At 47.0% G+C, this 27629-nt stretch overlaps 1 protein-coding gene and 1 pseudogene across 1 annotated transcript; one reads left to right on the forward strand and one right to left on the reverse strand.

Moving 5' to 3' along the window:
- Positions 1-20291, reverse strand: part of LOC123428880 — a 34468-nt pseudogene extending 14177 nt beyond the window's left edge.
- A 252-nt stretch (positions 20292-20543) lies between these two features.
- Positions 20544-23354, forward strand: LOC123428882 (putative disease resistance protein RGA3). Its single transcript, XM_045112991.1, has 5 exons — positions 20544-20553; positions 21769-22718; positions 22848-22938; positions 23059-23130; positions 23230-23354. Exons 1-5 carry the CDS (start codon positions 20544-20546, stop codon positions 23352-23354), a joined length of 1248 nt encoding a protein of 415 aa, XP_044968926.1.
- Positions 23355-27629: the final 4275 nt, after the last annotated feature.

Consider the following 27629-nt stretch of genomic DNA (forward strand, 5'->3'; position numbering starts at 1 on the left):
CTGCAAATCTCGGGAACTCTCTCTCGATTTTTCTCCACTGCCGACCATCAGCGGTGTGCCTCAACTTATCGTCTTTCATACGATTTTCCATGTGCCATCGCAACAACTTCGCATGATTTTTATTTCTGAACAGACATTTCAACCATGGTATTATAGGAGCATACCACATCACCTTGGCAGGAACCCTCTTCCTGGGTGGCTCGCCCTCAATATCACCAGGGTCATCTTTTCTGATCCTATACCGCAATGCAGTGCATACCGGGCATTTATCCATATTCTCGTACTTCTCACCACGGTAGAGGATGCAGTCATTAAGGCATGCATGTATCTTCTGCACGTCTAATGCTAGAGGGCAGACAAGCTTCTTTGCTTCGTACGTGCTGGCGGGCAATTCGTTCTTTCTTGGAAGCATCTTCTTCATCAGTACCAGCAACTTTTCGAATGACGAGTCAGTTACACCGGCCTCTGCCTTCCACTTCAGCAATTCCAGTGTGCTACCCAGCTTCTTCTGGCCATCTTCACAAGTTGGGTACAACAATTTGTTGTGGTCCTGTAACATCTGCTCGAACTGCAACCTCTCCTTTTCTGTGTCGCAACCTCGCCGTGCATCAGAAATGACTCGGCCAAGATCATCAGCGGGCTCATCTAGTTCCCGTTCTTCATCCTGATCTTCTTCTTCATTGTCTTCCATTGCGGTATCACCATACTCAGGGAACATAGATCGGTAGTTGTCATCATCGTTCTCTTCTTCTTCATCGTCATCTTCCATTATAACCCCTCTTTCTCCGTGCTTGGTCCAAACATTATAGCCCGACATAAAACCGGACCGAAGCAGGTGGCTCTGAATGACTCTTGAGGAAGTGTAATCCTTCTCATTCCGACATTCAACACATGGACAAAACATATAGCCACCACCATGCTTGTTCGCATCGGCTGCATCTCGAAAAGAATGCACGCCTTCTCTGTAAGCGGTTGTGCGTCGATCACCGTACATCCATGGATGGCTCATCTGCGTTATACGACAGTATATCAAATACAATCACGATCCTAAAAATTAGTACCGCACGGTCTAAACGAGAAATATAGTTGCTAACCTTTTAGAATAAGTAGAAATAAAGAGGAAGAGGTTTAAGCGTGGCTCGGGCATCTCATATCATAGTTGTGTTCGGTGAACTGAAGCGGCATCGCTCTAACACACATTTCAACAAACACCTCTAGTGCATCCAAGAAAAATGGAGAGCTAGCACACACCCACACTCTTTCATCCAAGAAAAATGCAAGGAAGAGGGGAGAGGGGGGCTGTGGCCAATATATATAGGCAGAGGACTTTAGTCCCGGTTTGAGACACAAACCAGGACTAAAGGTGGCGCACATGCGGGCTGCACACCGCGTAGCCCTTTAGTCCCGGTTTGAGACACAAACCGGGACTAAAGGCTCCTTACGGGCCGGGACCAAAGCCTCGTGGGCGGCATTGTGATTTGGGGCGACGTGGCCGGGCCTTTAGTGTTGGGAAACGTCGCATGGGAAACAAAAATTTTCCTACGTGCACGAAGACCTATCATGGTGATGTCCATCTACGAGAGGGGATGAGTGATCTACGTACCCTCGTAGACCGTACAGCAGAAGCGTTAGAGAACGCGGTTGATGTAGTGGAACGTCCTCACGTCCCTCGATCTGCCCCGCGCAAAATCCCGCGATCAGTCCCACGATCTAGTACCGAACGGACGGCACCTCCGCGTTCAGCACACGTACAGCTCGACGATGATCTCAGCCTTCTTGATCCAGCAAGAGAGACGGAGAGGTAGAAGAGTTCTCCGGCAGCGTGACGGCGCTCCGGAGGTTGGTGATGACCTTGTCTCAGCAGGGCTCCGCCCGAGCTCCGCAGAAACACGATCTAGAGGAAAAACTGTGGAGGTATGTGGTCGGGCAGCCGTGGAAAAGTCGTCTCAAATCAGCCCTAAAACCTCTGTATATATAGGTGGGAGGGAGGGGGCCTTGCCTTGGGGTCCAAGGACCCTCAAGGGGGTCGGCCGAGCCAAGGGGGAGGACTCTCCCCCCCCCCCAAACCGAGTTGGACTAGGTTTGGTGGGAGGGAGTCCCCCTCCCTTCCCACCTCCTCCTTTTTTTTCCTTTCTCTCTTGATTTTCTTCTCCTTGGCGCATAGGGCACTTGTGGGCTGTCCCACCAGCCCACTAAGGGCTGGTGTGTCTCCCCCAAGGCCTATGGGCTTCCCCGGGGTGGGTTGCCCCCCCCCCCCCGGGTGAACTCCCGGAACCCATTCGTCATTCCCGGTACATTCCCGGTAACTCCGAAAACCTTCCGGTAATCAAATGAGGTCATCCTATATATCAATCTTCGTTTCCGGACCATTCCGGAAACCCTCGTGACGTCCGTGATCTCATCCGGGACTCCGAACAACATTCGGTAACCAACCATATAACTCAAATACGCATAAAACAACGTCGAACCTTAAGTGTGCAGACCCTGCGGGTTCGAGAACTATGTAGACATGACCCGAGAGACTCCTCGGTCAATATCCAATAGCGGGACCTGGATGCCCATATTGGATCCTACATATTCTACGAAGATCTTATCGTTTGAACCTCAGTGCCAAGGATTCGTATAATCCCGTATGTCATTCCCTTTGTCCTTCGGTATGTTACTTGCCCGAGATTCGATCGTCAGTATCCGCATACCTATTTCAATCTCGTTTACCGGCAAGTCTCTTTACTCGTTCCGTAATACAAGATCCCGCAACTTACACTAAGTTACATTGCTTGCAAGGCTTGTGTGTGATGTTGTATTACCGAGTGGGCCCCGAGATACCTCTCCGTCACACGGAGTGACAAATCCCAGTCTTGATCCATACTAACTCAACCAACACCTTCGGAGATACCTGTAGAGCATCTTTATAGTCACCCAGTTACATTGCGACGTTTGATACACACAAAGCATTCCTCTGGTGTCAGTGAGTTATATGATCTCATGGTCATAGGAATAAATACTTGACACGCAGAAAACAGTAGCAACAAAATGACACGATCAACATGCTACGTCTATTAGTTTGGGTCTAGTCCATCACGTGATTCTCCCAATGACGTGATCCAGTTATCAAGCAACAACACCTTGTTCATAATCAGAAGACACTGACTATCATCGATCAACTGGCTAGCCAACTAGAGGCATGCTAGGGACGGTGTTTTGTCTATGTATCCACACATGTAAATGAGTCTTCATTCAATACAATTATAGCATGGATAATAAACTATTATCTTGATACAGGAATTATAATAATAACTATATTTATTATTGCCTCTAGGACATAATTCCAACAGTCTCCCACTTGCACTAGAGTCAATAATCCAGCCCTCACATCACCATGTGAATTACATTGTAATAAATCTAACACCCATACAGTTCTGGTGTCGATCATGTTTTGGCCGTGGAAGAGGTTTAGTCAGCGGGTCTGCTACATTCAGATCCGTGTGCACTTTGCATATATTTACGTCCTCTTCCTCGACGTAGTCGCAGATGAGGTTGAAGCGTCGTTTGATGTGTCTGGTCTTCTTGTGAAACCGTGGTTCCTTTGCTAAGGCAATGGCACCCATGTTGTCACAGAACAAGGTTATTGGATCCAGTGCACTTGGCACCACTCCAAGATCCGTCATGAACTGCTTCATCCAGACACCCTCTTTAGCCGCCTCCGAGGCAGCCATGTACTCCGCTTCACATGTAGAATCTGCTACGACGCTTTGCTTGGAACTGCACCAGCTTACTGCACCCCCATTAAGAATAAATACGTATCCGGTTTGCGACTTAGAGTCGTCCGGATCTGTGTCAAAGCTTGCATCGACGTAACCTTTTACGGCGAGCTCTTCGTCACCTCCATATACGAGAAACATCTCCTTAGTCCTTTTCAGGTACTTCAGGATATTCTTGACCGTTGTCCAGTGATCCACTTCTGGATTACTCTGGAACCTACCTGCCATACTTATGGCCAGGCTAACATCCGGTCTAGTGCACAGCATCGCATACATGATAGAACCTATGGCTGAAGCATAGGGGACGGAGCGCATATACTCTCTATCTTCATCAATTGCTGGGCACTGAGTCTTACTCAATCTCGTACCTTGTAAAACTGGCAAGAACCCTTTCTTGGACTGTTCCATTTTGAACCTCTTCAAAACTTTATCAAGGTATGTGCTTTGTGAAAGTCCTATCAGGCGTTTTGATCTATCCCTATAGATCTTAATGCCTAGAATGTAAGCAGCTTCTCCTAGGTCCTTCATAGAGAAACTTTTATTCAAGTAACCTTTTATGCTCTCCAAAAACTCTACGTTGTTTCCAATCAGTAATATGTCATCCACATATAATATTAGAAACGCCACAGAGCTCCCACTCACTTTCTTGTAAATACAAGATTCTCCAACCACTTGTATAAACCAAAATGCCTTGATCACCTCATCAAAGCGTTTGTTCCAACTCCGATATGCTTGCACCAGTCCATAAATGGATCGCTGGAGCTTGCACACCTTGTTAGCATTCTTAGCATCGACAAAACCTTCGGGTTGCATCATATACAACTCTTCCTTAAAGAAACCGTTAAGGAACGCCGTTTTGACATCCATCTGCCAGATTTCATAATCGAAAAATGCAGCTATTGCTAACATGATTCTGACGGACTTAAGCATCGCCACGGGTGAGAAAGTCTCATCGTAGTCAATTCCTGGAACTTGTGAAAAACCCTTTGCCACAAGTCGAGCTTTATAAACGGTCACATTACCGTCAGCGTCCGTCTTCTTCTTAAAGATCCATTTGTTCTGAATAGCCTTGCGGCCCTCAGGTAGTATCTCCAAAGTCCACACTTTTTTCTCATACATGGATCCTATCTCGGATTTCATGGCTTCTAGCCATTTGTTGGAATCTGGGCCCACCATTTCTTCTTCATAACTTGCAGGTTCATTGTTGTCTAACAACATGATTGATAAGACGGGATTACCGTACCACTCTGGAGCAGCACGTGATCTCGTCAACCTGCGTGGTTTAACAAAAACTTGAACTCGAGTTTCATGATCATCATCATTAACTTCCTCCTCAACCGGCGTCGCAACGACAGAGGTTTCCCCTTGCCCTGCGCCACCATCCAGAGGGATGAGAGGTTCGACAACCTCTTCAAGTGCTATCTTCCTCCCACTCAATTCTCTCGAGAGAAACTCCTTCTCGAGAAAAGTTCCATTCTTAGCAACAAACACTTTGCCCTCGGATTTGAGATAGAAGGTGTACCCAACTGTCTCTTTTGGGTAACCTATGAAGACGCACTTTTCCGCTTTGGGTTCCAGCTTTTCAGGTTGAAGCTTTTTGACATAAGCATCACATCCCCAAACTTTAAGAAACGACAACTTTGGCCTTTTGCCATACCACAGTTCGTATGGTGTCGTCTCAACGGATTTTGATGGTGCCCTATTTAAAGTGAATGCAGATGTTTCTAATGCATAACCCCAAAATGACAACGGCAAATCAGTAAGAGACATCATAGATCGCACCATCTCTAACAAAGTACGATTACGACGTTCGGACACACCATTACGCTGTGGTGTTCCAGGCGGTGTCAACTGTGAAACAATTCCACATTGTCTTAAGTGAGCACCAAACTCGAAACTCAGATATTCACCCCCACGATCAGACCGTAGGAACTTGATCTTCTTGTTACGATGATTTTCCACTTCACTCTGAAATTGCTTGAACTTTTCAAATGTTTCAGACTTGTGCTTCATCAAGTAGACATAACCATATCTACTTAAATCGTCAGTGAAGGTGAGAAAATAACGATATCCGCCGCGTGCCTCTACGCTCATTGGACCACACACATCGGTATGTATGATTTCCAATAAGTCACTTGCACGCTCCATTGTTCCGGAGAACGGAGTCTTAGTCATCTTTCCCATGAGGCATGGTTCGCACGTGTCAAGTGAATCAAAGTCAAGTGACTCCAAAAGTCCATCAGCATGGAGTTTATTCATGCGCTTTACACCAATATGACCCAAGCGGCAGTGCCACAAAAATATGGCGCTATCATTGTTTACTCTAACTCTTTTGGTCTCAATGTTATGTATATGTGTATCGCTATCAAGATTCAATATGAACAATCCTGTCACATTCGGTGCATGACCATAAAAGATGTTACTCACAAAAATAGAACAACCATTATTCTCAGACTTAAAAGAGTAACCGTCTCGCAATAAACAAGATCCAGATATAATGTTCATGCTCAACGCAGGCACTAAATAACAATGATTTAAGTTCATCACTAATCCCGATGGTAGCTGAATGTTGGAATTATGCCCTAGAGGCAATAATAAATGTATAGTTATTATTATAATTCCTGTATCAAGATAATAGTTTATTATCCATGCTATAATTGTATTGAATGAAGACTCATTTACATGTGTGGATACATAGACAAAACACCGTCCCTAGCATGCCTCTAGTTGGCTAGCCAGTTGATCGATGATAGTCAGTGTCTTCTGATTATGAACAAGGTGTTGTTGCTTGATAACTGGATCACGTCATTGGGAGAATCACGTGATGGACTAGACCCAAACTAATAGACGTAGCATGTTGATCGTGTCATTTTGTTGCTACTGTTTTCTGCGTGTCAAGTATTTATTCCTATGACCATGAGATCATATAACTCACTGACACCGGAGGAATGCTTTGTGTGTATCAAACGTCGCAACGTAACTGGGTGACTATAAAGATGCTCTACAGGTATCTCTGAAGGTGTTAGTTGAGTTAGTATGGATCAAGACTGGGATTTGTCACTCCGTGTGACGGAGAGGTATCTCGGGGCCCACTCGGTAATACAACATCACACACAAGCCTTGCAAGCAATGTAACTTAGTGTAAGTTGCGGGATCTTGTATTACGGAACGAGTAAAGAGACTTGCCGGTAAACGAGGTTGAAATAGGTATATGGATACTGACGATCGAATCTCGGGCAAGTAACATACCGAAGGACAAAGGGAATGACATACGGGATTATACGAATCCTTGGCACTGAGGTTCAAACGATAAGATCTTCGTAGAATATGTAGGATCCAATATGGGCATCCAGGTCCCGCTATTGGATATTGACCGAGGAGTCTCTCGGGTCATGTCTACATAGTTCTCGAACCCGCAGGGTCTGCACACTTAAGGTTCGACGTTGTTTTATGCGTATTTGAGTTATATGGTTGGTTACCAAATGTTGTTCGGAGTCCCGGATGAGATCACGGACGTCACGAGGGTTTCCGGAATAGTCCGGAAACGAAGATTGATATATAGGATGACCTCATTTGATTACCGGAAGGTTTTCGGAGTTACCGGGAATGTACCGGGAATGACGAATGGGTTCCGGGAGTTCACCGGAGGGGGGCAACCCACTCCGGGGAAGCCCATAGGCATTTGGGGGGGTCACACCAGCCCTTAGTGGGCTAGTGGGACAGCCCACCAATCCCCTATGCGCCAAGAGAGAAAAAAATCAAAGGAAAGAAAAAAAAAGGAAGAAGTGGGAAGGGGGAAGGACTCCCTCCCACCAAACCAAGTAGGACTCGGTTTGGGGGGGGAGAGTCCTCCCACCTGGCTCGGCCAACCCCTTGGAGATCCCTTGGACCCCAAGGCAAGGTCCCCCTCCCTCCTCCTATATATATGGGGCTTTTAGGGCAGATTTGAGACGACTTTCTCACGGCTGCCCGACCACATACCTCCATAGTTTTTCCTCTAGATCGTATTTCTGCGGAGCTCGGGCGGAGCCCTGCTGAGATAAGATCATCACCAACCTCTGGAGCGCCGTCACGCTGCCGGAGAACTCTTCTACCTCTCCGTCTCTCTTGCTGCATCAAGAAGGCCGAGATCATCGTCGAGCTGTACGTGTGCTGAACGCGGAGGTGCCGTCCGTTCGGTACTAGATCGTGGGACTGATCGCGGGATTGTTCGCGGGGCGGATCGAGGGACGTGAGGACGTTCCACTACATCAACCGCGTTCTCTAACGCTTCTGCTGTGCGATCTACAAGGGTACATAGATCACTCATCCCCTCTCGTAGATGGCCATCACCATGATAGGTCTTCGTGCGCGTAGGAAAAATTTTGTTTCCCATGCGACGTTCCCCAACAGTGGCATCATGAGCTAGGTTCATGCGTAGATGTCTTCTCGAGTAGAACACAAAATTTTTTGTGGGCGGTGATGTGCGTTTTGCTGCCCTCCTTAGTCTTTTCTTGATTCCGCGGTATTGTTGGATTGAAGCGGCTTGGACCGACATTACTCGTACGCTTACGAGAGACTGGTTTCATCGTTACGAGTAACCCCCTTTGCTCAAAGATGACTGGCAAGTGACGGTTTCTCCAACTTTAGTTGAATCGGATTTGACCGAGGAGGTCCTTGGATGAGGTTAAATAGCAACTCATATATCTCCGTTGTGGTGTTTGCGTAAGTAAGATGCGATCCTACTAGATACCCTTGATCACCACGTAAAACATGCAACAACAAAATTAGAGGACGTCTAACTTGTTTTTGCAGGGTATGATTGTGATGTGATATGGCCAATGATGTGATGTGATATATTGGATGTATGAGATGATCATGTTGTAATAGAAATATCGACTTGCACGTCGATGGTACGGCAACCGGCAGGAGCCATAGGGTTGTCTTTATAGTAACATATGTGCTTGCAGATGCGTTTACTATTTTGCTAGGATGTAGCTTTAGTAGTAATAGCATAAGTAGCACGACAGCCCCGATGGCAACACGTTGATGGATGATCATGGTGTGGCGCCGGTGACAAGAAGATCGTGCCGGTGCTTTGGTGATGGAGATCAAGAAGCACGTGATGATGGCCATATCATGTCACTTATGAATTGCATGTGATGTTAATCCTTTTATGCACCTTATTTTGCTTAGAACGACGGTAGCATTATAAGGTGATCTCTCACTAAAATTTCAAGACGAAATTGTGTTCTCCCCGACTGTGCACCGTTGCTACAGTTCGTCGTTTCGAGACACCACGTGATGATCGGGTGTGATAGACTCAACGTTCACATACAACGGGTGCAAAACAGTTGCGCACGCGGAACACTCGGGTTAAGCTTGACGAGCCTAGCATGTGCAGACATGGCCTCGGAACACATGAGACCGAAAGGTCGATCATGAACCATATAGCTGATATGATTAGCATAAGGATGCTTACCACTGAAACTACTCTCGACTCACGTGATGATCGGACTTGGGATAGTGTAAGTGGATCATGAACCACTCAAATGACTAGAGAGATGTACTTTTTGAGTGGGAGTTTAGCATATAATTTGATTAAGTTGAACTCTAATTATCTTGAACATAGTCTAAGTCCACTTTGAATGTATTTGTGTTGTAGATCATGGCTCACGCAAGTGTCATCCTGAATTTTAATACGTTCCTAGAGAAAGCTAAGTTGAAAGATGATGGAAGCAACTTTGTAGACTGGGCTCGTAATCTTAAGCTAATCTTACAAGCTGGAAAGAAGGATTATGTCCTTAATGCTGCGCTAGGAGATGAACCACCCACTACGGCTGATCAGGATGTTAAGAACGCTTGGTTAGCACATAAGGAGGACTACTCAATAGTTCAATGTGCAGTCTTGTATGGCTTAGAACCGGGACTTCAACGTTGCTTTGAGCGTCATGGAGCATTTGAGATGTTCCAGGAGTTGAAGTTTATCTTTCAGAAGAACGCCCGGATCGAGAGGTATGAGACCTCCGATAAATTCTATGCTTGCAAGATGGAGGAAAACTCGTCTCTCAGTGAACATGTGCTCAAAATGTCTGGGTACTCAAACCGTCTAGCTGAACTGGGGCTTGAACTCCCGCAAGAAGCTATCATTGACAGAATCCTTCAATCACTGCCGCCAAGCTATAAAGGCTTTGTGTTGAACTACAACATGCAAGGGATGAACAAGTCTCCCGGCGAGTTGTTTGCGATGCTGAAAGTCGCAGAGTCTGAACTCCGTAAAGAGCATCAAGTGTTGATGGTGAGCAAGACCACTAGTTTCAAGAGAAACGGCAAAGGCAAGAAGGGCAATTCGAAGAAGAGCGGCAAGCCTGTTGCCAATCCGCCGAAGAAACCCAAGGCTGGACCTAAGCCTGAAACGGAGTGCTTCTATTGCAAGGGTATGGGTCACTGGAAGCGCAATTGCCCCAAGTATCTGGCAGATAAGAAGGCGGGCAAAGAAAAATCAGGTATATTTGATATACATGTTATTGATGTGTACTTAACCGGCTCTCGTAGTAGTGCCTGGGTATTCGATACCGGTTCTGTTGCTCACATTTGCAACTCGAAGCAGGAACTGCGGAATAGACGAAGGCTGGCGAAAGACGAAGTGACGATGCGCGTAGGAAACGGTTCCAAGGTTGATGCAATCGCCGTCGGCACAGTGTCACTTCAACTACCATCGGGATTAGTGATGAACTTAAATCGTTGTTATTTAGTGCCTGCGTTGAGCATGAGCATTATATCTGGATCTTGTTTATTGCGAGACGGTTACTCTTTTAAGTCTGAGAATAATGGTTGTTCTATTTCTATGAGTAACATCTTTTATGGTCATGCACCGAATGTGAGAAGATTGTTCATATTGAATCTTGATAGAGATACGCATATACATAACATTGAGACCAAAAGAGTTAGAGTAAACAATGATAGCGCCATATTTCTGTGGCACTGCCGCTTGGGTCATATTGGTGTAAAGCGCATGAAGAAAGTCCATGCTGATGGACTTTTGGAGTCACTTGACTTTGATTCACTTGACACGTGCGAACCATGCCTCATGGGCAAGATGACTAAGACTCCGTTCTCCGGAACAATGGAGCGTGCAAGTGACATGTTGGAAATCATACATACCGATGTGTGTGGTCCAATGAGCGTGGAGGCACGCGGCGGATATCGTTATTTTCTCACCTTCACTGACGATCTAAGTAGATATGGTTATGTCTACTTGATGAAGCACAAGTCTGAAACATTTGAAAAGTTCAAGCAATTTCAGAGTGAAGTGGAAAATCATCGTAACAAGAAGATCAAGTTCCTACGGTCTGATCGTGGGGGTGAATATCTGAGTTTCGAGTTTGGTACTCACTTGAGACAATGTGGAATTGTTTCGCAGTTAACACTGCCTGGAACACCACAGCGTAATGGTGTGTCCGAACGTCATAATCGTACTTTATTAGAAATGGTGCGATCTATGATGTCTCTTACTGATTTGCCGTTATCGTTTTGGGGTCATGCATTAGAAACAGCTGCATTCACTTTAAATAGGGCACCATCGAAATCCGTTGAGACGACACCATACGAACTGTGGTATGGCAAAAGGCCAAAGTTGTCGTTTCTTAAAGTTTGGGGATGTGATGCTTATGTCAAAAAGCTTCAGCCTGAAAAACTGGAACCCAAAGCGGAAAAGTGCGTCTTCATAGGTTACCCAAAAGAGACAGTTGGGTACACCTTCTATCTCAAATCCGAGGGCAAAGTGTTTGTTGCTAAGAACGGAACTTTTCTCGAGAAGGAGTTTCTCTCGAGAGAATTGAGTGGGAGGAAGATAGAACTTGACGAGGTTGTCGAACCTCTCATCCCTCTGGATGGTGGCGCAGGGCAAGGGGAAACCTCTGTCATTGCGACGCCGGTTGAGGAGGAAGTTAATGATGATGATCATGAAACTCCAGTTCAAGTTTCTGTTGAACCACGCAGGTCGACGAGATCACGCGCTGCTCCAGAGTGGTACGGTAATCCCGTCTTATCAATCATGTTGTTAGACAACAATGAACCTGCAAATTATGAAGAAGCAATGGTGGGCCCAGATTCCAACAAATGGCTAGAAGCCATGAAATCCGAGATAGGATCCATGTATGAGAACAAAGTGTGGACTTTGGAGATGCTGCCTGAGGGCCGCAAGGCTATTCAGAACAAATGGATCTTTAAGAAGAAGACGGACGCTGACGGTAATGTGACCGTTTATAAAGCTCGACTTGTGGCAAAGGGTTTTTCACAAGTTCCAGGAATTGACTACGATGAGACTTTCTCTCCCGTAGCGATGCTTAAGTCCGTCAGAATCATGTTAGCAATGGCTGCATTTTTCGATTATGAAATCTGGCAGATGGATGTCAAAACGGCGTTCCTTAACGGTTTCCTTAAGGAAGAGTTGTATATGATGCAACCCGAAGGTTTTGTCGATCCTAAAAATGCTGACAAGGTGTGCAAGCTCCAGCGATCCATTTATGGACTGGTGCAAGCATCTCGGAGTTGGAACAAACGCTTTGATGAGGTGATCAAAGCATTTGGGTTTATACAAGTGGTTGGAGAATCTTGTATTTACAAGAAAGTGAGTGGGAGCTCTGTGGCGTTTCTAATATTATATGTGGATGACATATTACTGATTGGAAACAACGTAGAGCTTTTGGAGAGCATAAAAGGTTACTTGAATAAAAGTTTCTCTATGAAGGACCTAGGAGAAGCTGCTTACATTCTAGGCATTAAGATCTATAGGGATAGATCAAAACGCCTGATAGGACTTTCACAAAGCACATACCTTGATAAAGTTTTGAAGAGGTTCAAAATGGAACAGTCCAAGAAAGAGTTCTTGCCAGTGTTACAAGGTACGAGATTGAGTAAGACTCAGTGCCCAGCAACTGATGAAGATAGAGAGCATATGCACTCCGTCCCCTATGCTTCAGCCATAGGTTCTATCATGTATGCAATGCTGTGCACTAGACCGGATGTTAGCCTGGCCATAAGTATGGCAGGTAGGTTCCAGAGTAATCCAGGAGTGGATCACTGGACGGCGGTCAAGAATATCCTGAAGTACCTGAAAAGTACTAAGGAGATGTTTCTCGTGTATGGAGGTGACGAAGAGCTCGCCGTAAAAGGTTACGTCGATGCAAGCTTTGACACAGATCCGGACGACTCTAAGTCGCAAACCGGATACGTATTTATTCTAAATGGGGGTGCAGTAAGCTGGTGCAGTTCCAAGCAAAGCGTCGTGGCAGATTCTACATGTGAAGCGGAGTACATGGCTGCCTCGGAGGCGGCTAAGGAGGGTGTCTGGATGAAGCAGTTCATGACGGATCTTGGAGTGGTGCCAAGTGCACTGGATCCAATAACCTTGTTCTGTGACAATACTGGTGCCATTGCCTTAGCAAAGGAACCAAGGTTTCACAAGAAGACCAGACACATCAAACGACGCTTCAACCTCATCCGCGACTACGTCGAGGAGGAGGACGTAAATATATGCAAAGTGCACACGGATCTGAATGTAGCAGACCCGCTGACTAAGCCTCTTCCACGGCCAAAACATGATCGACACCAGAACTGTATGGGTGTTAGATTTATTACAATGTAATTCACATGGTGATGTGAGGGCTAGATTATTGACTCTAGTGCAAGTGGGAGACTGTTGGAATTATGCCCTAGAGGCAATAATAAATGTATAGTTATTATTATAATTCCTGTATCAAGATAATAGTTTATTAACCATGCTATAATTGTATTGAATGAAGACTCATTTACATGTGTGGATACATAGACAAAACACCGTCCCTAGCATGCCTCTAGTTGGCTAGCCAGTTGATCGATGATAGTCAGTGTCTTCTGATTATGAACAAGGTGTTGTTGCTTGATAACTGGATCACGTCATTGGGAGAATCACGTGATGGACTAGACCCAAACTAATAGACGTAGCATGTTGATCGTGTCATTTTGTTGCTACTGTTTTCTGCGTGTCAAGTATTTATTCCTATGACCATGAGATCATATAACTCACTGACACCGGAGGAATGCTTTGTGTGTATCAAACGTCGCAACGTAACTGGGTGACTATAAAGATGCTCTACAGGTATCTCCGAAGGTGTTAGTTGAGTTAGTATGGATCAAGACTGGGATTTGTCACTCCGTGTGACGGAGAGGTATCTCGGGGCCCACTCGGTAATACAACATCACACACAAGCCTTGCAAGCAATGTAACTTAGTGTAAGTTGCGGGATCTTGTATTACGGAACGAGTAAAGAGACTTGCCGGTAAACGAGGTTGAAATAGGTATATGGATACTGACGATCGAATCTCGGGCAAGTAACATACCGAAGGACAAAGGGAATGACATACGGGATTATACGAATCCTTGGCACTGAGGTTCAAACGATAAGATCTTCGTAGAATATGTAGGATCCAATATGGGCATCCAGGTCCCGCTATTGGATATTGACCGAGGAGTCTCTCGGGTCATGTCTACATAGTTCTCGAACCCGCAGGGTCTGCACACTTAAGGTTCGACGTTGTTTTATGCGTATTTGAGTTATATGGTTGGTTACCGAATGTTGTTCGGAGTCCCGGATGACATCACGGACGTCACGAGGGTTTCCGGAATAGTCCGGAAACGAAGATTGATATATAGGATGACCTCATTTGATTACCGGAAGGTTTTCGGAGTTACCGGGAATGTACCGGGAATGACGAATGGGTTCCGGGAGTTCACCGGAGGGGGGCAACCCACTCCGGGGAAGCCCATAGGCATTTGGGGGGGGTCACACCAGCCCTTAGTGGGCTGGTGGGACAGCCCACCAATCCCCTATGCGCCAAGAGAGAAAAAAATCAAAGGAAAGAAAAAAAAAGGAAGAAGTGGGAAGGGGGAAGGACTCCCTCCCACCAAACCAAGTAGGACTCGGTTTGCGGGGGAGAGTCCTCCCCCCTGGCTCGGCCGACCCCTTGGGGATCCCTTGGACCCCAAGGCAAGGTCCCCCTCCCTCCTCCTATATATATGGGGCTTTTAGGGCAGATTTGAGACGACTTTCTCACGGCTTCCCGACCACATACCTCCATAGTTTTTCCCTGCTGAGATAAGATCATCACCAACCTCCGGAGCGCCGTCACGCTGCCGGAGAACTCTTCTACCTCTCCGTCTCTCTTGCTGGATCAAGAAGGCCGAGATCATCGTCGAGCTGTACGTGTGCTGAACGCGGAGGTGCCGTCCGTTCGGTACTAGATCGTGGGACTGATCGCGGGATTGTTCGCGGGGCGGATCGAGGGACGTGAGGACGTTCCACTACATCAACCGCGTTCTCTAACGCTTCTGCTGTGCGATCTACAAGGGTACGTAGATCACTCATCCCCTCTCGTAGATGGACATCACCATGATAGGTCTTCGTGCGCGTAGGAAAATTTTTGTTTCCCATGCGACGTTCGCCAACACTGAAGTGACACTGTGCCGACGGCGATTGCATCAACCTTGGAACCATTTCCTACGCACATCGTCACTTCGCCTTTCGCCAGCCTTCGTCTATTTCGCAGTTCCTGCTTCGAGTTGCAAATATGAGCAACAGAACCGGTATCGAATACCCAGGCACTACTACGAGAGCCGGTTAAGTACACATCAATAACATGTATATCAAATATACCTGATTTTTCTTTGCCCACCTTCTTATCTGCCAGATACTTGGGGCAATTGCGCTTCCAGTGACCCATACCCTTGCAATAGAAACACTCCGTTTCAGGCTTAGGTCCAGCTTTGGGTTTCTTCGGCGGATTGGCAACAGGCTTGCCGCTCTTCTTCGAATTGCCCTTCTTGCCTTTGCTGTTTCTCTTGAAACTAGTGGTCTTATTCACCATCAACACTTGATGCTCTTTACGGAGTTCAGACTCTGCGACTTTCAACATCGCAAACAACTCGCCGGGAGACTTGTTCATCCCTTGCATGTTGTAGTTCAACACAAAGCCTTTGTAGCTTGGCGGCAGTGATTGAAGGATTCTGTCAGTGATAGCTTCTTGCGGGAGTTCAATCCCCAGCTCAGCTAGACGGTTTGAGTACCCAGACATTTTGAGCACATGTTCACTGACAGACGAGTTTTCCTCCTTCTTGCAAGCATAGAATTTATCGGAGGTCTCATACCTCTCGATCCGGGCGTTCTTCTGAAAGATAAACTCCAACTCCTGGAACATCTCAAATGCTCCATGATGCTCAAAGCGATGTTGAAGTCCCGGTTCTAAGCCATACAAGACTGCACATTGAACTATTGAGTAGTCCTCCTTACGTGCTAACCAAGCGTTCTTAACATCCTGATCAGCCGTAGCGGGTGGTTCATATCCTAGCGCAGCATTAAGGACATAATCCTTCTTCCCAGCTTGTAAGATTAGCTTAAGATTACGAGCCCAGTCTACAAAGTTGCTTCCATCATCTTTCAACTTAGCTTTCTCTAGGAATGTATTAAAATTCAGGATGACTGTCGCGTGAGCCATGATCTACAACACAAATATATTCAAAGTGGACTTAGACTATGTTCAAGATAATTAGAGTTCAACTTAATCAAATTATATGCTAAACTCCCACTCAAAAAGTACATCTATCTAGTCATTTGAGTGGTTCATGATCCACTTACACTATCCCAAGTCCGATCATCACGTGAGTTGAGAATAGTTTCAGTGGTAAGCATCCCTATGCTAATCATATCAACTATATGATTCATGATCGACCTTTCGGTCTCATGTGTTCCGAGGCCATGTCTGCACATGCTAGGCTCATCAAGCTTAACCCGAGTGTTCCGCGTGCGCAACTGTTTTGCACCCGTTGTATGTGAACGTTGAGTCTATCACACCCGATCATCACGTGGTGTCTCGAAATGACGAACTGTAGCAACGGTGCACAGTCGGGGAGAACACAATTTCGTCTTGAAATTTTAGTGAGAGATCACCTCATAATGCTACCGTCGTTCTAAGCAAAATAAGGTGCATAAAAGGATTAACATCACATGCAATTCATAAGTGACATGATATGGCCATCATCACGTGCTTCTTGATCTCCATCACCAAAGCACCGGCACGATCTTCTTGTCACCGGCGCCACACCATGATCATCCATCAACGTGTTGCCATCGGGGTTGTCGTGCTACTCATGCTATTACTACTAAAACTACATCCTAGCAAAATAGTAAACGCATCTGCAAGCACAAACGTTAGTATAAAGACAACCCTATGGCTCCTGCCGGTTGCCGTACCATCGACATGCAAGTCGATATTTCTATTACAACATGATCATCTCATACATCCAATATATCACATCACATCGTTGGCCATATCACATCACAATCATACCCTGCAAAAACAAGTTAGACGTCCTCTAATGTTGTTGTTGCATGTTTTACGTGGTGACCATGGGTATCTAGTAGGATCGCATCTTACTTACGCAAACACCACAACGGAGATATATGAGTTGCTATTTAACCTCATCCAAGGACCTCCTCGGTCAAATCCGATTCAACTAAAGTTGGAGAAACCGACACTTGCCAGTCATCTTTGAGCAAAGGGGGTTACTCGTAACGATGAAACCAGTCTCTCGTAAGCGTACGAGTAATGTCGGTCCAAGCCGCTTCAATCCAACAATACCGCGGAATCAAGAAAAGACTAAGGAGGGCAGCAAAACGCATATCACCGCCCACAAAAACTTTTGTGTTCTACTCGAGAAGACATCTACACATGAACCTAGCTCATGATGCCACTGTTGGGAAACGTCGCATGGGAAACAAAAAATTTCCTACGCGCACGAAGACCTATCATGGTGATGTCCATCTACGAGAGGGGATGAGTGATCTACGTACCCTCGTAGACCGTACAGCAGAAGCGTTAGAGAACGCGGTTGATGTAGTGGAACGTCCTCACGTCCCTCGATCCGCCCCGCGAACAATCCCGCGATCAGTCCCACGATCTAGTACCGAACGGACGGCACCTCCGCGTTCAACACACGTACAGCTCGACGATGATCTCAGCCTTCTTGATCCAGCAAGAGAGACGGAGAGGTAGAAGAGTTCTCCGGCAGCGTGACGGCGCTCCGGAGGTTGGTGATGACCTTGTCTCAGCAGGGCTCCGCCCGAGCTCCGCAGAAACGCGATCTAGAGGAAAAACCGTGGAGGTATGTGGTCGGGCTGCCGTGGAAAAGTCGTCTCAAATCAGCCCTAAGACCTCCGTATATATAGGTGGGAGGGAGGGGGCCTTGCCTTGGGGTCCAAGGACCCTCAAGGGGGTCGGCCGAGCCAAGGGGGAGGACTCTCCCCCCCCCCCCCCAAACCGAGTTGGACTAGGTTTGGTGGGAGGGAGTCCCCCTCCCTTCCCACCTCCTCCTTTTTTTTTCTTTCTCTCTTGATTTTCTTCTCCTTGGCGCATAGGGCACTTGTGGGCTGTCCCACCAGCCCACTAAGGGCTGGTGTGTCTCCCTCAAGGCCTATGGGCTTCCCCGGGGTGGGTTGCCCCCCCCCCCCCCGGTGAACTCCCGGAACCCATTCGTCATTCCCGGTACATTCCCGGTAACTCCGAAAACCTTCCGGTAATCAAATGAGGTCATCCTATATATCAATCTTCGTTTCCGGACCATTCCGGAAACCCTCGTGACGTCCGTGATCTCATCCGGGACTCCGAACAACATTCGGTAACCAACCATATAACTCAAATACGCATAAAACAACGTCAAACCTTAAGTGTGCAGACCCTGCGGGTTCGAGAACTATGTAGACATGACCCGAGAGACTCCTCGGTCAATATCCAATAGCGGGACCTGGATGCCCATATTGGATCCTACATATTCTACGAAGATCTTATCGTTTGAACCTCAGTGCCAAGGATTCGTATAATCCCGTATGTCATTCCCTTTGTCCTTCGGTATGTTACTTGTCCGAGATTCGATCGTCAGTATCCGCATACCTATTTCAATCTCGTTTATCGGCAAGTCTCTTTACTCGTTCCGTAATACAAGATCCCGCAACTTACACTAAGTTACATTGCTTGCAAGGCTTGTGTGTGATGTTGTATTACCGAGTGGGCCCCGAGATACCTCTCCGTCACACGGAGTGACAAATCCCAGTCTTGATCCATACTAACTCAACCAACACCTTCGGAGATAGCTGTAGAGCATCTTTATAGTCACCCAGTTACGTTGCGACGTTTGATACACACAAAGCATTCCTCTGGTGTGAGTGAGTTATATGATCTCATGGTCATAAGAATAAATACTTGACACGCAGAAAACAGTAGCAACAAAATGACACGATCAACATGCTACGTCTATTAGTTTGGGTCTAGTCCATCATGTGATTCTCCCAATGACGTGATCCAGTTATCAAGCAACAACACCTTGTTCATAATCAGAAGACACTGACTATCATCGATCAACTGGCTAGCCAACTAGAGGCATGCTAGGGACGGTGTTTTGTCTATGTATCCACACATGTAAATGAGTCTTCATTCAATACAATTATAGCATGGATAATAAACTATTATCTTGATACAGGAATTATAATAATAACTATATTTATTATTGCCTCTAGGGCATAATTCCAACATTTAGTCCCGGCCCAGAGGGAGGTCGGGATTAAAGGGTCCAGGCCAAAGGCCCGTTTTCCACTAGTGCTATGGCAATAATCAACGGCGTTGATCAATTGCTGAAAATATCTGCATGCTTCATCCTCCTTCAAGCTCCCACAGGCGGCCTGAATATGAAGTTAGTAGAAATCAATAAAGGTGTCATGTAAAAAGAGCCATATAGTGTAGTAATATAACAAGGTTTCAAGTGGTGTGCTGCTAAACTCCCATCACAAAGAAATAAGAAACAAGGGATGCAGTAATAGTACGAACAATGATGTCATGGAGCTCTCCACCCGTAACATACTCCAGAACGATGAAAATTCTTGCCTTACTTCCCATCACCTGTTATAGTGGAGTCAAAATAGTTAGTTATCGATTGTGGGCTTGAATGTAAATATTTCTAATGTAAATGCCAAAGGTTGGTCTTTAGTCATTACCTCATGCAGGCGGACGACATTGGGGTGCTGTATCAGCTTCATCGTACAGATTTCTCGTCTAATCTGCCACAAGAGTTCAGAGCGGCGTCAACATCAAGGTAGAGCACAAAGCTGTAAGCTACCTTTCTTGACTATATTTAGAATGAAATACAGGAGCAGTTATTTTTGCGCATAATTACAGCTCAGTTTTAGAAAGCATGATGCATGGAATTTTCTCTATGCTGTGAAAAATCTAGGAAACAGAGCATTCATGCAAGGAATTATCAGAAAATGAGCTGACCTGTTCGACCAACCCATGCTTCTGAACCTTGGCCTTGTCAAGGATCTTGATGGCAACATGATCCCCGGACTCGGTATCCTTTGCGAACCGGACCTTGGCGAACGTCCCTTCCCTGATGGTGCGGCCGAGCTCATACTTGCCGACTCGTCACCTCACCTTGAGTGAGGCTTGCCTCCTTGCCTTGTACATCCTCCAGGTCATGTTTCTCTTGTTGGCACAGAACCCCTATACCGGGTACTTTCCGATATACGTATACGACGCGATTCGTCGACCAATACTTTCGGCCGAGAGATACACGCGTACGTAGTCTTGGAGATCACCGTACCAAGCAAGCAGCCTCTCTGCTGGATGGATTTTGAGACTAGCTAGCTTAGTATGTAGCAGCGGCTAGATATCTCACCGTAAACACGTACGCACGCATACACGATAACACGAGCAACGATGGCAACAGGTGCGTGTCGCACCTGTGTTTTCAATTGCTTTGATCTTTGATCTGATCTTGGTGTGATTACAGAGGGTCTACATGGGTATAAATATCAGCTAGGCTGCCTTAGTTCCTAAACCGAATCAACCAAGAATACTAATCCTACAAGGATACTAACTGATGCACTAGTTGAATACGTACACCTACATGTAGTCGGACTGGACGTTGGGTTTACTTCCAACATCTCTCCTAGGGTTCCCTTCAAGCCATAGTCTTCAAAGACCTGCCATTTTTTAACAGTTGAGATGTGGTGGAACCAGACAATTCAGCATCCTACGCAGGCAGCACGAGACAGCTCACGCAAGGCTGGAGGAGGAGGACAAATGCCGCTGGATTAATTTGAATATATCTCTTCCGGAAATTGCTTTTGGTGGCCGAGCTCCATGAAGGCCTTTAAATTTGAAATTCAAATTTCATGAAAATTCATATTTTTACATTTCAAAAAATTATGAAAAAAATACAGGGATAAGTGAAGGCGTAACACACATATGTGTAAATTTTCAGAAAAAAATACATTGAAATGAGGGCTGTGCAAAAAAGACAAATCTGAGGCTTTTTTACACATGACACTATTCATCATTTCAGGTCATGAATTTGTCTTTTTTGTGCAGATCGTATTTCAAGATATTTCATTCTAAATTTTTGCACACATACGCATAACATCCTTCTTTACTTCCATATTTGTTTTCAGATTTTTTTGAAACCAAAAAGTTTGAATTTTGAATTATTCAAAAATTTCGGCCTCCATGGAGGCCGAGCTCCAAACGTCCGCACTCATATCTCTCCCTAATAATAAAGCAAATAGGGCCTGATCGTTCGTCATGGTATTTTTGCGAAAAGGCCCTTCCGTTTTCTGTTAATAAACCCGTAATCCTTTCTTTAGTGAGGAAAAGGTTTCACTCTTATGATTAAGACTCTATATGTTTTCTTTGGCTGGTGTCGCCGCTGCTGCAGTTCCTGGGCGACCGGGCCAGGTCCTTCGCCGACGACCTCGCGCGCTACCTCCCGGGAGGAGCGCGTGACGCGCGCGCCTCTCCGACGAGCTCCTCCGCCTCAAGGTGACCGCCGCCGACGTCGAGCACGCCCGGCGCCGCCCCTCCGACCCCACCCTCGCCGCCTGGATCCACCGCCTCAGGGACGTGGCCCACGACGCCGACGACCTCCTCGACGACATCCACTAAGGCCGCCTCGCCGACTCCCTCGCCGCCCCCCGCCATAAGCTCCGCCGCATCCTCAACTTTCCCTTCTCCCTCTGCCGTCGCCTGTTCCGCTCCGACGAGCCCCTAAGCAGGCTGCCCTTCGTCCTCAAGAAGCTCATCGCCGCCTCCACGGCCTACGCTGAGATCGCCCACCTCGTCAAGCTGGACGCGGCCGCCTCTCCGCGGCTTGGTAACGGACCGGCTGGCAACGTTAGCTCTGCCGTCCCGGTCGACGACACTCTCTTTGGCCGGGGCCGCGAGCTCGCCGAACTGATGGAAAGGTTTGTCGGGTATAGTGACCCTGGCCCTGCTCAACTCGCGAACCAGGGTGTCCCGCTTGTTGCCATTGTTGGCGATGGTGGCATTGGCAAGACGACGCTGGTGCAGATGGCCTTCAATCATGTGAACGTCCAGGTTCATTTCGATCTCCGGATGTGGGTGGGCGTATCGAGCTGTATGAATCTGTTGAAGCTTACTAGGGAGATATTGCAGCTGGCTACAGAGGGGAAGGACTATCGTGGGGTAGTCAATTTTAATTATCTACAGGACCTGTTGCGTTCTGCCGTTGCAGGGAAGAGGTTCTTGCTCATCCTTGATGATGTTTGGGATGATAATGGGAAGACGAATTCGCATAACGTGTACCAGTGGAAGGAGCTACTATCACCTCTGAAGAATGGTCAGCAAGATAGCAGAATAGTTGTGACTACACGCATGAAGATGGTGGCTGACATGCTAGGTGTAAGGATCCCAATGATGCTGAGTGGATTGGGTACCGAAGAGCATTGGTTGTTGCTCAAGAAGCACGCATTGAGTTGTGAGAAGAGTTGTGAATATCCACAGTTGCAGAAGATTGGGAGAAAGATTGCTTTGAAGCTAAGAGGATCCCCTCTCGCAGCTAAAGTTATTGGTGGGATGCTTAATGTTGATCGAAGGGTAAGGTATTGGAACAGTATCTTGGAGGCAGATATTCATGGTGATGTTGTCACCACACTTTTGTCTAGCTATTATCATCTGCCACCACAATTGCAATGTTGCTTTGCATATTGCGGTATATTTCCGAAGAATTGGAAGTTTGAGCCTAAGAAACTTGTTAGGATGTGGATATCACAGGGTTTCATTCAGATGGAAAATGGCAGAAGCATGGAGGATTGTGGTAGAGAATATTTCAAACAACTTTTGTCGAGATCGTTCTTTCAGATGCTCAAGCAAGGAAACAAAATGGTCTATCTCATGCATGACTTGATTCATGACTTGGCACACATGGTTTCTGAAGGTGATTGTGGGAGGGTGGAAGGTGATATGTCCAGAAACATACTGCCAACTGTTAGACACTTGTCAGTTTCAAGTAACTCTCTAGGACTCATAAAAAACCAATATGACTTGAAGAGATTAAGGACACTAATTGTGTTTAGAGATCCTTTGATGCCTCCGAATCCTATTCCAGATAGTTTTCTTGCTGAGATAAAGAATGTGCGCACGTTGGATTTTACTGGATGTGATATATCCAGGTTACCTGAAGCAATCGAAGCAAATAGTGTTTCTGTCGTCCGTCATAATATTTACCCCTAAAGTTGTAAACAATTACCCACATGCCACCATAAGTGAGGAAAAACGATTCGTTTTTTTCACACAAGTCACAAGCAAGGTTTTCGGTTTATTGACAAGCGATATCCTGATGTAACACTTCCACTAGGCCGTCGTAGTGATTAGAGCTTGATTCTTCTATCACAGAGACGCGGGTTCGAGCCCAGGTTCTCACTTTTTTGCTTTTTCCTATTTTTTCATCTTTTTACTTTCACCTGCCTTGCCTCGGCTCTTTGTTTTTTAATTCGTTCTATTCTTTCATGTACTGGGGTAGTTTGAAAGTTTTGTAAGTTGTCCTCCTTCATCTCGTTTTCTTTTTTTCCTAAGTTATATTCCTACCAACAAAAGGAAAAAGATCTTCAAAGAAAATCACACGCGCCTGGAAGTAGAAAGAAATAGATCGTACTAGGCGTAGCTCGTCGACATGGTGGAGTTGGCAGCGGATCAGAAGCACCGTAGCTCCTTACCGTCGTGGTGGTCGACGCCGCCGCCGGCCAGAACGAGGCTCCTCGGCCGGCAGCGATCGGGAGGACGACAGCAGAAACACCCAACATGCGTGCACCCGGGGATCATCGTGCATGGATCCCAAGGCGTCCACATGAATTCAGTTATCACTCTCCTTGCTAAGGCTTTCACGTACAAATAGCTAAGCAGACACCTAGATTGATCATGTCAGGGTAGCTAGCTATACAAGCTGGCTGATTGATTTCGTCGGCTACAAGCTCAAACAGCAAAAGTCAGTACATGCATGATTCCAAAATCAAAACACATGCACACGAGAGACGCTAGCGGAAAGCTACGGCCACGCCGTCGGCTGCCGGACGACCATGTTGGCATGCTTGCCTTTCTGTGCACCTCGAGCCTCTGCCGCTAGCCGCCGAAAATCCCGTCTGCTACTCTCATATGGGGTCGAAGGCGAGGGGCCTACCTACGCATACTCCACCTCAGTGGTGGGCTACCCCGTCACACGTTTCTCTCAGAGTCACACGTTTCTCCGAGTCGATATCCTCTAGACCATTGACCACCATGGAAGCCAACAAGATGAACATATTCCAGTGCCCATCAAGTTGTCGTATGAAACGATGCTCACGGAAAGGGGTTGTATGATGAGGATATGAGGTACACTATCAAGTCCATCAAACGCATCGTCGAGCTTGATCCCAGTGAGCCATGGTGTTCGCAATGGTCAATGCAATATCGCAACGGACAAATGGGTTGATAGATATGAGGTTTGCGTCAGAAACAATTGAAGGATAAGTCCAGTGGACCCGCCGCTAGAAGAAGCAGAGCAGGGGATTGCGGTGGACGAGTGGTAGGGACCATCATCACCTGGCCTCGCAGACATATATGACAATGGAGCATAAGAAAACCGCAGAGGACATGTGTTCAATTGCGTCGGACCGATGGATAGGGCAATCTCATGTAGACATGTCATTAGCAATGGTGCATGGGCATGGACACCATCGGTGATGCAAGTCATGTGAAGTGGTTTTGCAATGGTGATGATTCCATCAAGTAATAAATTAAGAGGCAATGATGTCATGCTTCAAGTTGTCAAATTACGATCGGATCGTTTTTGAAACTAAAACTGAAAGATGTTTACATAATTTTTTTCCCGTTGCAACGCACGGATAATATTACTAGTACAGGACAAAGCAGATTGGTGGCGTTATGGGCGGTGGCGTTAAACTTACAGAGACCATGCATGGAGGAACAGACACCGGCAGGATCCAAACTGAAGTTGGGTCACACAAATCCTCTTCATTACCAGCTCGGGAGGACATAGGTCATTACTACTCTACCGAAGTTGGTGACTTTCCTCAGCAATAGTGACCTTGACAAGACCACGACGGCAAAGTCATTGCTCCTCATGTAAAAACTAAAAACAACATTCCTTCAGTGTTTTTCTTCCATCATGTGCAAAACTGTATTATTTCATCACATGTTGATTGGTGGTTTATAAAACAGTGGTGTGACTTTTGTTTCTAGCAAAATTGACGGGCAGTACATAATTGTTGATTGTTTAGTATGTATCTCTCAACTATACTAAGAAAGGCTTAGCTAATGTTTCTTCCACATGGTTAGCTATATTTATGTCGTATATGATTCTTAGTCTTGATAGAATAATTTTAAATATAAGTCCGCTGCCCACTTTTGTTAATTTGAATGGCTCAATTTGGGTGCATGTTTTACACATTAGTTGGCATGACTAGGTGAAAGTGTGAATGACAAATTGGGAGTCGATGTCTCCTTCCATAGTTATATCATTGTGAGCAAACGAAATTTTTTCACTTAGGGAGGGGTATATCTGGCCATGGGCCGGTCTGGGCCGGGCCCTAAAAAGCCCAGGCAAAAAACTGAGGCCCGGGCCCGGGCCAGGCCCTGCCATCGGGCCTACTTTGAAGCCCAAGCCCGGTCCATCTGTTGAAAAGCCCGTCGGGCTTGGGGCCATGGCCCGAGCCTCTTCCTTAAAATTCCAATATGTCAAGTCCAAGCCCGGCGCAACCCTACTGGTGGGCTCAAAACTCAGGCCCAAGCCCGGTGCAACCCTACTGGTGGGCTCAAAACTCAGGCCCAAGCCCGGCCCACGGGCAAGCCCATAGGGCATATGCCCTGGATTTTGGGGTCGGGCCTGGGTGGGCCGGCCGGACCGGGCCGAAGATGCCCAGGTACAGGGAGGGGACATAAGGGAATCATCCAATTAGTTAGCAAATATTACATCGGAAATATTAAAGGGAATGTAAGCTAGAACTGAAGTTATGTTTTCATGCTTCATATGAGTTGTTTACCCTACTTTCTGTATAGTTTCATGAACGTTAGGAAAGTGTTGAAGTTGATATATTCAAAAAGGCTATCCATCATTTTCTCGGTGATTATAGTGCTCAATGGTAATGAAGTTTGTGCAAACGTGCAATAATAATTGACAGCTAGAAATTTACACTTTACAGTAGATGCCATCCCCAGTTTAGAGAGTTATCTTTAGTTCTGATCCTTTTGATCTGGGTGATCTAATTTTCCATGGCTTATATCTCACTATTAGTAAAATGGCTATAGATGATATAGATACTAATGGCGCATCATACAAGCAGTGCGCCACTACTATATAGTAGTGGCAAACCATGTGAGGTGTTCCAATAGTGTGATGGACACTAATGGCGCACCACACACTCGGTGCGCCACTACTATATTTTTTTTTTTTGGTAAAACTACTAATGGCGCACCAGTAGCTGGTGCGCCATTAGTAACCAGGGTTACTAATGACGCATCTGTTAGTAGTGCGCCACTACTATAATTTTTTTTTGGTTTTTTTTTTTTGCAAACTACAAATGGCGCACCACAGCTAGTGCGCCATTAGTAACCAGTGTTACTAATGGCGCATCTGTTGGTGGTGCGTCACTACTATTTTTTTTTTTTTGCAAAACTACTAATGGCGCACCTCCTCTGCGCCATTAGTAACCAGGGTTACTAATGGCGCATATGTAGGTGGTACGTCACTACTATAATTTATTTTTTTGCAAAACTACTAATGACGCACCACCACCCGCGCCGCCGAGCACCCCCCGCACCCTCCCCCGCTCCACCGCCGCCGAGCACCCCCCGCACCCTCCCCCGCTCCACCGCCGCCGAGCACCCCCCGCACCCTCCCCCGCTCCACCGCCGCCGACGACCCCCCGCACCCTCCCCCGCTCCACCGCCGCCGAGCACCCACCGCACCCTCCCCCGCTCCACCGCCGCCGCCGACCCCCCGCACCCTCCCCGGCCCGCTCCACCGCCGCCGACGAGCCCCCGCACCCTCCCCCGCTCCACCGCCGCTGCCGACCCCCCGCACCCTCCCCCGCTCCACCGCCGCCGCCGACCCCCCGCACCCTCCCCCTCCACCGCCGCTGATGACCCCCCGCACCCTCCCCGGCCCGCTCCACCGCCGCCGCCGACCCCCCGCACCCTCCCCCGCTCCACCGCCGTCGACGACCCCCCGCACCCTCTCCTGCTCCACCGCCGCCGCCGACCCCCCGCACCCTCCCCCGCTCCACCGCCGCCGACGACCCCCCGCACCCTCCCTTGTCTCCTCGCTCGGTTCCCCCGAACAGAATCGGCCGAGCGCACCACCCACCCCCTCCCTCCCCCCCGAGCGCCATTGCTATCCAAAAAAAGTAATATTACTAATGGCGCACCTCTTTGGGGTGCGCCATTGCTATCCAAAAAAAGATTACTAATGGCGCACCTTTGTGAAATGCGCCATTGCTATATAAAAAAATATTT

Source organism: Hordeum vulgare, chromosome 2H (assembly GCF_904849725.1).
Source record: "Hordeum vulgare subsp. vulgare chromosome 2H, MorexV3_pseudomolecules_assembly, whole genome shotgun sequence".
NCBI lineage: Eukaryota > Viridiplantae > Streptophyta > Magnoliopsida > Poales > Poaceae > Hordeum > Hordeum vulgare.